This window comes from Citrus clementina, unplaced genomic scaffold (genome assembly GCF_000493195.1).
Source record: "Citrus clementina cultivar Clemenules unplaced genomic scaffold, Citrus_clementina_v1.0 scaffold_5, whole genome shotgun sequence".
NCBI lineage: Eukaryota > Viridiplantae > Streptophyta > Magnoliopsida > Sapindales > Rutaceae > Citrus > Citrus x clementina.
Window position 1 is genome coordinate 31,065,534 of NW_006262201.1, and position 15,829 is coordinate 31,081,362.

General features: G+C 33.3%; 2 protein-coding genes across 4 annotated transcripts; one reads left to right on the forward strand and one right to left on the reverse strand.

Moving 5' to 3' along the window:
* Positions 1-3,401: 3,401 nt before the first annotated feature.
* LOC18040436 (sodium/hydrogen exchanger 2) lies at positions 3,402-9,277 on the forward strand. Of its 3 annotated transcripts, none has more exons than XM_024184028.1 (16): positions 3,402-3,562; positions 4,045-4,330; positions 4,970-5,088; positions 5,199-5,296; positions 6,193-6,252; positions 6,334-6,380; positions 6,475-6,669; positions 6,754-6,800; positions 7,068-7,134; positions 7,233-7,333; positions 7,457-7,558; positions 7,686-7,824; positions 7,908-7,970; positions 8,122-8,205; positions 8,419-8,775; positions 9,189-9,277. In XM_024184028.1, the coding sequence occupies exons 2-15, from the start codon at positions 4,157-4,159 to the stop codon at positions 8,749-8,751; spliced, it is 1,629 nt and encodes a 542-aa protein (XP_024039796.1). In that variant the 5' UTR covers positions 3,402-3,562; positions 4,045-4,156; the 3' UTR covers positions 8,752-8,775; positions 9,189-9,277. The 3 variants fall into 3 exon arrangements, with proteins under 3 accessions (XP_024039796.1, XP_006433113.1, XP_006433114.1); XM_006433050.2 differs by lacking the exon at positions 9,189-9,277 and adding an exon at positions 9,026-9,066; XM_006433051.2 differs by lacking the exon at positions 9,189-9,277 and having other exon boundaries at positions 8,419-9,107.
* Positions 9,278-9,908: 631 nt separating this feature from the next.
* Positions 9,909-13,962, reverse strand: LOC18041388 (inactive FRIGIDA-like protein 2). The gene is made up of 3 exons (XM_006433052.2): positions 13,070-13,962; positions 11,366-11,541; positions 9,909-11,267 (listed from the first exon to the last, which is right to left on the reverse strand). Exons 1-3 carry the CDS (start codon positions 13,815-13,817, stop codon positions 10,095-10,097), a joined length of 2,097 nt encoding a protein of 698 aa, XP_006433115.1. The 5' UTR covers positions 13,818-13,962; the 3' UTR covers positions 9,909-10,094.
* Positions 13,963-15,829: the final 1,867 nt, after the last annotated feature.

Sequence of the window (15,829 nt, forward strand, 5' to 3'; positions counted from 1 at the left end):
TCCACTTATGCAAACTCAACTCAAAAACGCGAAAAAGGCCAAAAAAATAATAAAAAACACGTGTCAATTGCGTAAACCATCATTTTAACAATTTAGCAACTCTATCAAGCAAGATTAACCGACACCATTAAAATACCGCAAGTCAATCACGAGAGGATATTATTTTTAAAAAAATGAAAAGCATAAGTTAATATGATATATTATTTATAATATTTTCATAAATATAATACAATAATGATGGAGGTGGCAACCTTGGCTAGTTAGCTTGCAGATCATTTGCTAATAATTGCCAATTAATGTCTAATACAAACAAGCCTTATTAGAAGTCAAATATATGAGAAAATAAATGAATGATTAAATTTGGATATTAACTTTAAATCCACAACATTTATTTATAAAATAAAACAAATAAAAAAGAAAAAAATGACAAAGCTTTATTAGAAGTCAAAAGATACGATTTAATTATGTGCTTGTCCATATAAAAATAAAAAAAGTTTAATGTTGCTGACCGCCCAATTTGCTAGCCCAATTGCCCACCAAGAGCCCAAGACAAGGCAAAGAGTGCTAGCTTGACCCAATTCCGGAAAGTTCTAGGCAACTCTAGCACATTTGAGCTTGTTAATAATCTATAATACTCCACACATTTCTAGTTCATGTAAATATTTAGAATTCTAGGCAAGTGGTAGAATTTTCTAAAATCTCTAGAGCTTGGCAAGCCTCCCCTATAAATAGGGCATGACATTTAACATTTGAGCAAGCTCTCTTGTAATTTTTCATTTGAGTAATACAATTCTCTTCATTCGGCTCCATTGCTCTCTTCTCTCTAACTCTTCGAAAACCTCTTAGTTTAGCTAATCGAGAAGCTCAAGGCTTATTTAGCAACATTCGACAAATGTTGTCTAAGTGCTGCACGGGTTTGTTACGCAAAACACTTATCCCATGACATTAAGCCATAAATATGTAATCATCAATGTGAGTGAAGTAAGTTTATATTCATCATCTAATAAATGAGTGATAAATAAATTTAAAAGTGAAGTTCGGATTCAAAAATGAAGATTTTTACATAAATAAATTTTAATAATTAAAATCAAATTTAATATTTGTTACTGATGCAATATAATTGATTTCTTATTTATGAGTAAATAAATGAAAATTTATGTTCGGAAAGAGCTCATTTAAGTTGTAACTACAATATATTTTAGAGTAACATTAGAGATCCCAACAAGGTCCGAATTTGAATTATAATTGATGTGACATTTTTTAATAAATAGTAGAATAATAATTTTATCAATTATGAAATTCATCAACTAATAAATGAATACCACATAACAATTGGAGTTGAAGTTGGGACGCAACTATTGGCATTCTAATCATCAAGTCCTAACTTGAGTTCTAATTGCTATGTATTGTATCATTTATATGCTAGATATTAAATTTTATAAAGAATAAAATTAATATTTCTACTATCTACTATATGAATTTCATATAAGTTGAGATCAAATTAAAATTCACTTATTAAGATTCTTAACATTACTAATATTTATGGTTATTGTACGCATGACTTAAGTATCGTTAAATAATCAGATTTTATTGATTTTTTAACGTGATGTTACCGTGGAACCTCTATTTATATCATGAAAAGCATATAATTTTTGACGTTTTATTTGATCCTAAAACAAAAGTGAAAAATTTTGAAGATTTTGATTTAGCAAAATCTTCTTTTAGAGATAATCACGAGCTCGTCATAACGTAATCACCGCATCCGATTGTGCATTGCGTTGTTCTGGAAAATGCCTTTTGGCTAAAGTTGATTTCATGGCTCGTGCCCTAACTGTAATCACTTTATCTCATGTGAACTTAACCAATATCTGAACCAATATCGCACTCACGACGTGGCAGCACGTGAACCTGATGATCTGCCCGCCTAGAACAGATCAATCTTATAACACTAATTTTATGCCAAATCGACTTTCAATTTAATTATTAAGACTGTTTTTAAATTTGGCACTACGTTCGGGTCAAAATTGATCAATTTTTTCATAATATTATAAAAATTTTGGGACAATGTTTGGATCAAGATTGATTAATTGAAATACTGACAAGATATTATTTTTGTACTATTAAAAAAATTTGGCAAAGCGCTTCGGAAGTTCGGATATTCCATTCTAAATATTCGTTTTTTTTTTTAATTTAAATTGTTCCTAAATTAGTAAGAAAGAGAAATTCATTTATTGGTGGATCCGTGACGACCAATCAACATCAAATTAGTTGTTTTTTTTTGTCATTAAGAAATCAAACGGGCCAGACCAGATCCAGATGTGGATCCGTCAGAGTTCCAAATATGGCCCATGAGTTGTTTCATACAATCATACAAGTTCTTATTCCTCAACTTTGTCAAAATATCTCTACACGTCATACAAAATGCAATTATGGAAATAAAAGTGGGCTTTTTATTTTTTGAAATTAATAAAATTAGGCATTGAAAATTATGAAGGAATCCTGTGTACTTTTGACCAATTTTTGGTATCATGATTGAAGTTAAAGAAGGGAACATCAAGGTCTTAAAGACTTAAAAACTCTCATAATTCATTATAACAAGTTACTATTGATTAATGCTTCTCAGTGTTATTTTGCTAGATTGAATTTTTTTAAAAAAAATGGTGCTAGAAAAATTGTTTTCTTAATGCTAAAATGATCAAGTTAAAAATAGTATCTTAGAATTAAATATAAAGAAAGTCAATAAAAAATAATAAAATTAAATAATTTAACAGAACAATAAATTCTGGAGTGTCCTACTATAAATAATGTATTCATAACTAATTTTGTTACAATTGAAAAAAAAAAAGCCTTTTACATTTATCTCGAGAATTTCTTATCATAACCTAGAAAAAAAATTATTTTTAAAATAGTTATGTCGTTTTTATTTGAAATTTATGGACGAAAATAGAATAAAATTTAGTAGGACAAAAAAAAATTGTGTTATAGTGAACTTTTTATCTTACGTAAATTTTTAAAAAATAATTATAGTACTATTTTTATATAATTTTTTGTGCGCATATTACTATTGTTTATATATATCTATATACAGTTTTGGTATTTTATACACCGCCATCTTTAAACTGCCGCCAAATAGAAAATCGCTGTTTGAACTAGTTCTCTCCACGTAACCCTACATCCAATCCCACGCTAAGACAAGCCGCCCTGGATCACCCCCATCCGTCCATCTACACTCTAGTAATCAAATCCAACGGTGATTCATCATCCTCATTATCAACCCTTGCCCCGTTGCCCCGCAACACACGCCTCTTCTTTCAATTTCTCTTTCTTTCCAGAATTTTCACCTTTATGCCAAATTACCAAACTTAAAAGATAAAAAATAAAAAAAATATTACTTTTTTTTTTTAATTTGTTTTATTATGTTCTAGAGTTATTAAAAATTAAAGCGTGGAGAGCTGAATTTATTTTGTCATAATTTCTGCTCTCTCTCTCTCTCCCGCTGACTCTCCGTTTCTGGGTTTCAATAATTTGGATTCTTTTTTTACGGCAAATGAGAAGCGTTACGGTAAGGAATTTTTAGCTTTACGAGAAATTCGATAAGAAAAATTCGAAGGAATAATTTTCTCGGCAACCAAACGCAACTTCTTTTCATGTTTTATTCGCATATTCTCTTCTCAATTTCGATCTTTCGAACCTTTTTTTTTTAGTCGCGAAAACTTTTAATTGATTGAATTTCACAATTATATCGGAATATTTTAGCTGAATTTAATTAAAAGGAATTTTTCTTCAAGTTACCAGAAATAACTTTTACATATTTATTCGTCAATTTTCTTTTCAATTTTATATTTTTTTTCCCACAAAAGAAAAAAAGATTCATTTTTGTTTTTATTTTCGTTTTGTTTTGTTTTTACTGCTTGGAAGCTTCGTTTTAAAGTTAAATGTACCAAATTATGTAATTACTGTATTTATTGATTAGAAAGGAGTAATTTTTATTTAATTATTTGTTTGTTTGTTTGTTTGTTTGTTTGTTTGTTTGTTTTGATGCAGGTTTGTGAACTGACTGGCTTGTTTGGAGAAAATCAGAGTTTTAGAGTTGTGAAGAAGAAGTAAAATTAATCTGTATTGAGCAATTGATTGATAAAAGCTGTGGTTGCAAAAAATGGATCAAGCAATAATTTCTGTTGTAAGGAAATTGCAAATGGTGAACACGTCTGATCACAACTCGGTGGTTTCCATAAACATTTTTGTGGCGCTTCTTTGTGCTTCTATTGTGATTGGTCACCTTCTTGAAGAAAGCCGGTGGATGAACGAGTCCATTACAGCTCTACTGATTGTTAGTTCTCTAAGCTTTACGTGTTTTTTTCTGGTTAATTTTTATACAATGAAGAAAGTGACAAAATTGATGTCATTCTGATCAAGTCTTGTTGCTTTCAATAGGGAGTCAATTAAGATCGATTAGTACATGCATTGATGTAGGTCAGTGCAAGCTATAAGTAGATGCTTACGCTGAGTGCTTGCAGTAGGCTTAAACCAGTGGAGGTTTTGAGACACTAATGATTATGTCCAAAATAGATCGGTGGTTCATATATTTGATTGATATTTTACTTAATTTGAGTTGATGGCAACGTGCGTATGTATACATTTTGTTGTAATTTTAAGTTTCTTTCTTTTTTTTTAATAAGTGAAAAAAGAAAAGAGAAAAGCTAGCTATTTTAGCTGAATCTAACACGCGAGTGGATGATCTTGAGACCCCAAATTTTTAGTAATTACTAAGATTGATGGGTTGGCTAACATATTTGATTTAGAATATCAATTAATATGGGTTTATGGCTGCTTATGATTGAGTGCAGTATATAGCATTAAGATTAAACAAGTGGGGGTTTTGAGGTCATATTGAGGATTTTTCAGTTTTTATTTTATTATATTTTTCTATTCTTGATTTTGTGCATTAATGATGTGGGTTTGGTGGCAGGGAGTTTGTGCAGGTGTGATTATTTTGCTGACAACTGGGGGAAAAAGCTCACATCTGTTTGTGTTCAGTGAAGATCTGTTCTTTATATATGTGTTGCCCCCCATTATATTTAATGCAGGGTGAGTTTATTCTGTTATTGATGACTGTTTGAATTTTGAATGATTGTTTTTGGTTCATTTTCATGATTTAATTCTAATCTATGATTGTCATGTCTTTTCTGTTGTGCCAGATTTCAGGTGAAAAAGAAACAATTTTTCCGCAACTTCATTACTATCATGCTGTTTGGTGCAATTGGGACATTAGTAAGCTGTACCATCATATCACTAGGTACATCCTTCAAAACTTCTTCTCTGTCTGACTAAGGTGGCGTTTGTTTTTTTGTCTGAAATCTGAATAGACCTGAATTAGTCTGAATTCTGAATAGGTCTGAATGTCTGAATCTGAATAATATGTTTGTTTTTTCGTCTGAATCTCGGAAAATAAGTATTAAGTTGTTTGTTTTTTTCAACTTAAAAAGCTGAAAATATGTACTTTTACATTTGTATCCTTATTAAATTTGAATGTCAAATAAATAATATATTAAATACCATAATATTTTAACATTTATAAGTAAAACTATATTCAAGTGAATACATAATTATTTTGGAATTTTAATATATAAAATACCATAAATTTCAAATTTTATTGTATATAATATAAGAAAGAAAAAATAGGGATATTTTTATGTGAGGTAAATATCTATGGGTGAGTTTTGGGATAGACATGAAAAATAAATTATAAAACAGGGATATTTTTGACATTAGCAAGCAATTGACTTAATTCATATTTCTCCATTAAGTAAAAAGCCAAAAAAAATAGCTTATTTTATTAAGTCAAAATTATCTAAAAAGTCTCATTAAGTTATAAAAACAAACACCTCTAATTAACTTAATTAATTAAGTTAAGTCACTTTAAGTCATTAAGTTAAAAAACAAACACCACCTAACTCAATAATGTACGCTTCTAAACAATTCTGATTAGAATATATGTACTAAAGGCATTCAGATTTCTCATAGGTTCAACCTTCCTTGTTTGCATGTTTGTTCATGAGAAGAGAAACCCTGGATTAAAATTTCTATGATGTTTAAATTTCTCTTGGTGTCAGTAACACCTCATTTGAGTTGGATTATAGCTCCAAAAGCGCATGATTGATTGGTGCTCACTGTAATTGTTGCTGGACACAGGTGTTATTCAGTTCTTTAAGAAATTGGATATTGGTACTCTGGATATAGGAGATTATCTAGGTATTATCTTTATCTTTCTCTCTTTTTAGGATTACTTTATATCCTATGAGGCGTCTTAGTGATTCGATCTTTTATTTTCAGCAATTGGTGCCATATTTGCTGCAACAGATTCCGTTTGCACGTTGCAGGTAAGTCCGTTGTCAAAGTTGTGGTAGCATTTAAAATTTCAAATGACTAACTCACAAAAGACGTACAATATTGGCTTGTTTGTTTAATTTGCAGGTGCTTAATCAGGATGACACACCTTTGCTCTACAGTCTGGTATTTGGGGAGGGTGTTGTTAATGATGCTACATCTGTGGTTCTTTTCAATGCAATCCAGAGCTTTGACCTCACTCATATAAATACCAGATCAGCATTTCAGTTTATTGGAAACTTCCTTTATCTATTTTTCACTAGCACATTGCTGGGGGTGATTGTAAGTCCCTCTCTCATTTGTTTAAATATGTGTGAATAATGACTTCAGTGCTCCAGGTGTGTAACCTCATGGTTTTTCTGATAGGCCGGACTGCTCAGTGCTTATATTATTAAAAAGCTGTATTTTGGCAGGTATATGGTCCATCTTTATTAGGTTTTTGTTGGCCTTAATGAGTAGTTTTCAAACTTTTGTAATTTACTAATTTCCTCAAATTTTAGACTTAAAACTGATATCGTTTCTTTTTCTTGTGAATAAGCAATACTTTATTATAATACCATGGAATTTTTTTTTTTTTTTGGTTGAAACCAAATATTTTACTCAATTCTTTTGAGAGTTGTTATGCACTATAGACTTGAAGTTGATAATATAAGTCTATTTACATATCTGACATGGTCCAGGCACTCGACAGATCGTGAGGTTGCTATCATGGTGCTCATGGCATACCTTTCGTATATGCTGGCTGAAGTAAGGTTCTCCTTAACTACATCTGAAATTTCCTGAAGAGCTCTTCTTTGATTTCTCTATAACATGAAAATATTGATGTTTGATACCATGTCCTGCAGTTGTTCTATTTGAGTGGCATTCTCACAGTATTTTTCTGTGGGATTGTGATGTCCCATTATACCTGGCACAATGTGACTGAGAGTTCAAGAGTTACTACCAAGTATGTCTTTTCCATTAAATGATGTTAGGCTGCTTGAATGCCACGGTTGTATACTTTTTGACTAAAACACTAATTGAATTGGTATGTGCATTGTTTATCGCTTACATGTTGTAATCAATACAGGCACACTTTTGCAACCTTATCATTTGTTGCTGAAATTTTTATCTTCCTATATGTTGGTATGGATGCCCTGGACATTGAGAAGTGGAGATTCGTAAAGGGCAGGTGCGGTCACAGACCACTTGAGAACTCCAATGAATTCAAAATCTTCCACAGTATTTCTGTATATGACTGCCTTGATACAGAAATCATCTATTATTTGTTTACATGGGCTCAAATTTCATTTTTGCAGCCCTGGAACATCGGTTGCAGCGAGTGCGATGCTGATGGGTTTGATTATGGCTGGAAGAGCAGCTTTTGTTTTTCCCTTATCCTTTTTAACTAACTTAGCCAAGAAATCTCCTACGGAGAAAATTAGCATAAAGCAGCAAGTATGTTTTCTGTTCACGTGATGTTATCAATTTCTTCATCTTTATAAATATATTAATTTGCATAATCATACTCCCAATTTCAGGTTATCATATGGTGGGCTGGTCTCATGAGAGGTGCGGTATCTATGGCACTTGCTTACAATCAGGTAAAATGTCGAAAGTTCAGTTTTTTGTTAATTTAATATTTTGAATCTCAAATTCTGCTTTTTTCTTGAGAAAATTTATAATCTTTCAAATTGCAGTAATTAGCTGAATTGTGTAAATGTTTTTATTTAATAAAAATTGGTGGTGATGCAGTTTACTAGGTCAGGGCACACTCAATTGCGGGAAAACGCGATTATGATCACCAGCACCATAACTGTTGTTCTTTTCAGCACAGTGGTAAGATATTTTGACTTGTGATAAATTCCTTAGAATCAAACTGGTCGCTCGGAATCAACAGTTATATTCGTTAATCTCTTAACTTACACTGAGCTGCATGAGGATGTACTTAATGATTACTGTGTGGGCTTGCAACTGCAGTTCAGATCTTTTGTACACAAAATTTTCAAGCTTTTTGGTAATGATAGTTATCCTGCATTTTGGTCATGTTAGGTGTTCGGTTTGATGACTAAACCTCTGATAAGATTACTTCTGCCTCATGCAAAACACACGACAAACCATATACTATCAGATCCCAGTACTCCAAAATCTCTGTCACAGCCACTCCTTGAGGAGGGCCAACAGGACTCTTACGCTGACCTTGGTGGCCCTACTGTTCCCCGTCCTGGCAGCTTGCGTGCTCTTCTGACGACCCCTACACACACGGTTCACTACTACTGGCGCAAGTTTGATGACGCCTTCATGCGCCCCGTTTTTGGCGGTCGGGGTTTTGCACCCTTTGTTCCTGGCTCGCCAACGGAGCGAAGCGTCCGTGGAGGACAGTGAGTGAAGGAAAACTGTACCATAATTGTAAGTAAACGTGCAGTGCATTGAAGTCAAGCAAGTGCATGGCTGAAAACCTTTTCCATTACTTTTTGTTGAGGCTTTAGCGTGGAGGTTAGCTGTTTGCACGAGTGCAGTGTTAACATATTCTGTAAATCATCTTTGTTGTTGTGTATCTTATAAGTAGCTAATTTTCATTTCATTTTCTTAAACATGAAAACTGTAAGTGTGTTGCATAATATTTGAGGGTTTAATTCTATGTAACGTTTGTGTGCAGTGGGATGGTGATTTTGCTTGGACGTGTGCATATTCTGTAAATCATCCTTGTTGATGTGTATCTTATAAGTAGCTAATTTTCATTTCATTTTCTTAAACATGAAAACTGTAAGTGTGTTGCATAATGTTTTGAGGGTTCAATTCTATGTAACGTTTGTGTGCAGTGGGATGGTGATTTTGCTGGGACTTGTTATAATTTTACGATGCTTGGGTTGCATATAATGGAAGTTAAATAGGTTTGTGGGCTATTCTTGATTAACGCCTAATAAACAGAATTAGTTTTTATTTTGCTTCATAAATGAGTTAATTGCATTAGACTTCATCTTCCATGAAATTGCCTCGACCTTCTTAATGAGTAAACTATCAAGCACCTCTAAGATTTTAAAAATTTAATCGAAATAATACTTTTATTAATTCATTGTTATTTTCCCTGCTAGCCCCAACTATTTCTTTTTCTTTTTCACCTCCAAAACTATTAAGGACGTGTCCTGTTGAGGCATAAAAGTTTCGGGATTGGATTATTTTTACAAATTTTTTATTTGTATTCCATGCTTGGTGTAAATAAAATAAGTTTGGATAGGACATCTTGAACCCACACTTTTTTCAGCTAGGACCATACTTTTGAAAAATATAGAAATGGCATGTCTTACAATCCTTTTTACTCTCGAGTTACAGCCATATACAATCCTTTTCACTGTCGAGTAACAGTTTAGCAGCATGTCATCTGTTTGCTGAACTCATGAACGACATACAAGTTCCATAAATTGTACAAAATGTGCCCTTTGGGAAGACGAGTATTTAATGAAGAAAATGAAAATTACATGTTTATTGATTTGAACAGAGAAAGAAAAAAAGAAAAAAGAAATTCAATATAAAGTACGGAAGAACATATGCAGATGGAAAACGACCAATTATTAAAAAATAATTTGATCTTCCATTATTTTAAAGAATCAAATTCGCCATGGACTGAAAAAATCCAGACTATTCAGTGCCCAAATCATGTACCATTAACAGAAAATAAAGTAATCTACAGAACTATACATGGCAGAATTAGGCCCGTGAGAACCCGACTAGGGGTGGTAAATTGATGGCTGGGACTTAGATGATATGCCATAGTTGCCACCGGAAGGGGCAGGCCTATCGCAATAACGTGATGCATGAAAGCTAGAATTCGGAGCAATGCCCGTACTAGGAGAAGATGCTTGCCAGTTATTATAATACATAGATGTCCTCCGCAGGTCACCTAAAGCACTGGCTATAGGTGTGCGGGTCGCACCAAATCCAAATTGACCAGAGCTCCCATTAGCAGGAATACTCCTTCCGTATGGTCCAGGCGATGAGCTCATGTGTGGACGGATTGTTGCCGAGCCTGACAATTCGTAGGGTCTAGCTGACAAGCTTGTATATGATGAGTTAATGGGAGTGGAGCCAGCGCGATTGTAGTTCCCAAAAGGCGAGGTTAAATGTTGCACGACTGTTGAAAGATGCGATAACAAGAGTGCTGCCTGATCTGGAGATTGTTGTATATGAGCACTGGAGGTTGCACCAGCAAAAGTACCCGGGCCAGCTTGTGATGGAGCTACTGTTCTAGCTAAATGGGTTGAATTTTGAGTGCCTTGACCCACAAATGAGCTTATTGGTTGATGATGAGTTGTTTGTTTTGCGTACATTGGAGGCGAGTTTAAATGCGGTGCAGCCGTTGAAAGATGAGATAACAAGCGTGCTGCCTGACCTGGATATTGTTGTATGTGAGCGTTGGAGGTGGCATCGGCATAAGTATATGGAACAGCTTGTGATGGAGCTTCTGTTCTAGCTAATGGCGCTGAATTTTGAGTGCCTTGACCTTCAAATGAGCTTATTGGTTGATGATGAGTTGCTTGTTTCAAGTAAATTGGAGGTAAGGTTTTTGCAAAAGCACTCAGATCAGCTGCCGGTTCATGCCTAATCCTCTTCGGCTGATTCTGTTCAGCCTTAGAGGCAGGAGCAGTACGCTTATTTCCATTACTCTGCTGTGACTCAGCATTGGAACCAGTGATTTTTGTATTAGCTTTGGAACCAGTGGTTTTTGTATCAGCTTTGGAACCAGTGGTTTTTGTATCAGCTTTCCTCTCTTTTCTCTGCTTCTTTATTTGCTGAATCTGGTTTCTAAGCATCTTGGGTGAGTATTCAGAACCAAGCTGGTAATTTTCTATAAATCTTATTATTCCTCTCAGAGCAGCTATTTCGCTTTTTGTGGCATCATTCTGTAACAAACGGATATATGGAACAGATGAACATTACTAAATTATTCCTCTCAGAGTCTAGAAGAACAACATGAAAATGTGACATGAGACAGAAGTACCTGCGCTTCAAACGAGTTTTTCCCCTTTTTGCGGATCTCTTTTGCAACCTTCTTGGCATACTTTGCATGGCCTTTCAGAAGAGGCACTGGAGGGAACTGATCAACCAATTCAAATTCATATATAAATCTAATAGCTTCAAGTCGCCTATTCTTCGCAATTAGTTCTTGAATATAGTCTGTCACAGGCAAAATATAACTGCAGTTGGCATCAGACTATTTCAAAGGATTACAGAAGACAATACCAGATAAAAGTAAACTTCTGCCTCATAACTTCAAAAATAAAGACAATGACATCAATCCATCTCCTATTTTATATTCTCTAAATCTATTCCCCAACACACACATTTTGTCTTAATCTGCTAAGTATAATATACAGGAGAAATCACAATACTAATAACTCCTAAGATAAATTCAAGCCAAAATAAGCAGAAAGTATTAACAGAGTGACAGCCTACAGTTGCACGGTATCCAAACTGTTAGAAACATAACATCTCATTAGATGTCTGAGGCTCTGAGCATAAGCACCTAACACATATGGCAGTGAGGCCCTACAGATATTGACATCTTTTAATGTGAACAGATTTCAAAAATCATACAATTTGAGCATTTATATGCAAATTCAGTAACAAGCACCTGACATGACCAATCCAACTCAGCAAGTTGCAAATTTCAGGTTTCATCCATTAATTTATCCCCATAATATAAAGCAAATAGATTGAGAAACAATGACAAAGTACGCAATTACTTAAGGTAAAGTTAAGGCAGCTAAATCCACCCTGAAGGTGGACAGTTCCCCTCTCACCACAAGCCCAACATGAAATAAAAGAGACACAAATATCCCAAACATACTTGTTTTGCCACCAAAACTTCTGTAATGTCACCTTTAACATAAATCCAAACACTTTTTTTCAGAACAACCACTCGACGGGAAATAATGTGAAAATAAGCTACAAAAGATCCCCACCAAATTACCAATTGATCCCTAGAAATTGAAAATATCAACACAGAAACCCACTAACTTCCAATTACTTCTGCCCATCTAGTGTTTTCCAATATAAGTCCTTTTGCTTACAAACAATGTATGATTAAACCTAAGATTCCCTCTTACTTTTGCAGATTGAATATCCTACGAGTACATGAGTGAAGGTTTAGGAAACATATTAACGGCCAAGAGATAATCGAAGAATCTGTGACATTGCTATACACCAGACTAAAAACACAATGTCTAATAGGTAATGAAGAGTAGAATCTAGCTCCAAAACAGTAAAAAAAGTTTCTCCAAATGTAAGGCAATTAAGTTTTTATCATTACACAAGCAAGCTTGTGGAAACATCAGGAAGGCTTTCATCTATCAAAATATTATTCCTTATCTATATGAATCCCAAATATATCACAATATTTGAGCTCCTATGGGACTAGAAAATGAAGTAAAGAAGGGCAGGCAGTGCAAGCATCTGGAATAGAAACAAACTCCTACAAAACTTTAGCTCATCTATGGCAACTTCCCAACAAAGACTAATGCCAAATTTCAATATAAAAGTTTGCCATGAACTTTAAAAGTACCAAAGTTCCCTAGCAACTGATCACTGCTTCAAAACCAATCTACCAATTATTCACATGAAGCAAGATTTCCACCTCAATATAACTTTATCAAAGGATACAAGATAGGAAAAAATAGCTACAAAAATAGCTACAAAACCTTACCAGCAGCCTTATCAGCAAAACCAAGAGCTCTAAACAACCCAGGCGCCTGTTTACGTGATGAAACACAATTGAAAAGCTTCAAAATTTCATCAAAACCAAATTCACCTACCAACTCAAAATCAATCAAAAGCAGCAAAAACCCCAAAACCTCCAAAGAATTCTTCATCCCCAACTTCCCTCTCCACTGAACAGCAAATCTCTTGGCCTCCTCCCTCACTTCTTCTGCCACGTCATCAACTTCCTCCTTCACCCTCCCAAATTCCTCCAACACCACCACACAACTCGACCTTGTTTCAGTATCCGCCAGCGAATAAAATTCCCTCAATGCTTCAAGAACAAGCTTCCCCGGCTCATCCACCGCCTTAAAGAGCTTAAATAAATAATCTTGCAACAATCCATGATCCCGTACATGCTCTTTTACGTACAAAATCAACTCTTTTCCATTTTTTACAGAAATCTCACTGGTTTTGCTTGCTTTGTTTTCTGGGTTGTTGTTTTGGGGCAAAATTGAGTCTTTGCTGGGTGGGTTTGTGTCGCTTTGGATGGTTTTGGCGGCGGAGTTTTGTTGGAGTTTTGATTCAATTTCAGAGTGAATGAAGCGGAGATGGTCTTCAAGGTCTTGCCATTGGAGGGTAAAATTGGCAACCTTACAGGCGTGGGATTTGAGTAGCTTGAAGGCTTTACGGAGTTTTGGTTTCTGGGTTGATTCAAGAATCTGATCAAAGGAAGGAAGAGGAGAAGACAACATTTTATGCTGATTGATTTATGCGCGGGAACTGAATGAGAAACGAAAAGCCTGATTGATGCTGTGGAGTCAGAGATCAGCACGTTAGTTTGAAGCCGATGGGAGGACACGAAGAAGAGGACGGTTTCTTTAAATATTTTTATTTTTAAATTACTGGTTCAAAGTAATATTTGGATTTTTTTTCTCCTTAGAAGTTTATTGTTGCGGCGTGATCCAGTTTAATTAATTAAAAAAATTTATTATTGCATGTCTCCTTTCAAAATGGAAACAATAAGAATAGCAATCTGTCCAAGTCACCTTATACAACCACAAATTTTTTTCTGCCGTTATTTTTATAATTTTATGTTTTCCATCCGACTAATAAATTTATATCACATTAATTTATATAAAATAAATTTATACAAAAATTTATAACATCATTATCACTCATAATTAATTGATAAAAAATATATAAAAAAGTCTTTTTTAGTATTTTGAATCCATTTGTGATGCTGAAATTCTTTTTTTAATGTATTAAATCATCTGTTATCTAAAGAACACGTTAACCCTCAACTAGGGGCGGATTTATTGAAGGATTAGTGGGGACTCAAGTCCTCACTGGAAAAAAAAAAAATCTTTTAAAGGCCAGTTTGGTAATGCTGCAGCTTTTAAAATAATTATTGTTAGCTGTGCTGTAGAAATAATTAGCTGTGAAGAGAATCAATTAAGTGTTTGGTAAATTTTATTTTCAAAAGTATTGTGAATTTTGAAAGCAGTTATGGGTGTTTGGTAAATTTTATTGTTAAACTGCTATAAAAAAATAAATAACTAAAATGTACATAATGTAAGATAAAATTTACTTATACATATAAAAATATACACGTACAATATCTCGTTGAATCAAATAATTTTTTTTTTATAAAAATGTGGAATTGGCATATTAACTTTTTGCCAAGCAGTATAAACGTAGCACTTTCTATAGCTTTGTGCCATGTATCTTTAGTTACACAAACTATGAAGAAATAGGGTAAACGAAAGGTGTGCGTTAATTATAATAAAAAATTATTAAAATATTGATTTTGTTTCCAATTTAAATAAGGATAATTTCGGGTTTAAGTAATAATTGTAAGAATATTTATGGAATTATATTAAATGATAAAATTGATTCTCAAAATCAGAATCTAAAAATTACTCATTCCCTGCATTTCAAAATTAGCTGTAGGAGGAGCTGATTCTGACAAAAGTGATTTTGATTTTTTTTTACCAAACACCAAAATTTGTTTTTAGATTTTTAAAATCACTTTTAACCCTCCCAAAAGCAATCTCAAACGGGGCCTAATATTTAATTGTGTTTTTTTAAAAAAGTTTTCAATAAATTGTTATCATGTCCCCAATAAATTATACTTAAGCCCCCAATATATATTTACACTTAAATTTTCACCCTAAGAATTTTAAATACAAATGAAAAGAGTTGGGTTTTGCAAACTAAAATCAAGCCCGTGAATATTAATATTAATTTAATTTTTTAATAACCCACAAGCTCACTAAATTCTTTTTTCATTATTCTTACATTCACCAATTCCACCGTCAACCAAGCACCCATAGAAATTTCCTATATATATATATATATATATTTAACACAATAAGTATTTAACACAACTGCATTCTCAAGTCTTGAACCGAAGACCTTGGTTAAGATAGAACAGCCTCATGTCAGCTGATCTACGCGCTTGTTACAACATCAATAACATAAAAAATAAGTATCACTGGATCGAATCAACATTCAATAGTACACATTATCTCTATTATTAAAAAAAATTGTTTTTAAAATAATATAGCCTATTAACAAACAGATTAAAATGGTGATTTTAAATTTAAAAATAAAAAAAGAGATACGATATAATACAATATCTCAAGTTCTTTTATTTGAAATTGAATTTTTAAAACATTAAGCAAGTAATCTTCTTAACATATTGCTTATACATGCATCTTTTTTTAAATAAAAATACTCTATTGAACTATAATTGAAATACGAA

Coding starts and splice junctions, on each gene's coding strand:
- LOC18040436 (XM_024184028.1), top strand. CDS start 4,157: ATGGATCAAGCAATAATTTCTGTTGTAAGGAAATTGCAAATGGTGAAC. Junction 4,331..4,969: donor CCATTACAGCTCTACTGATT/GTTAGTTCTCTA, acceptor GTTTGGTGGCAG/GGAGTTTGTGCAGGTGTGAT. Junction 6,381..6,474: donor ATTCCGTTTGCACGTTGCAG/GTAAGTCCGTTG, acceptor TTTAATTTGCAG/GTGCTTAATCAGGATGACAC.
- LOC18041388 (XM_006433052.2), bottom strand. CDS start 13,817: ATGTTGTCTTCTCCTCTTCCTTCCTTTGATCAGATTCTTGAATCAACC. Junction 11,542..13,069: donor TTTTGCTGATAAGGCTGCTG/GTAAGGTTTTGT, acceptor TGCCTGTGACAG/ACTATATTCAAGAACTAATT. Junction 11,268..11,365: donor AAAACTCGTTTGAAGCGCAG/GTACTTCTGTCT, acceptor CGTTTGTTACAG/AATGATGCCACAAAAAGCGA.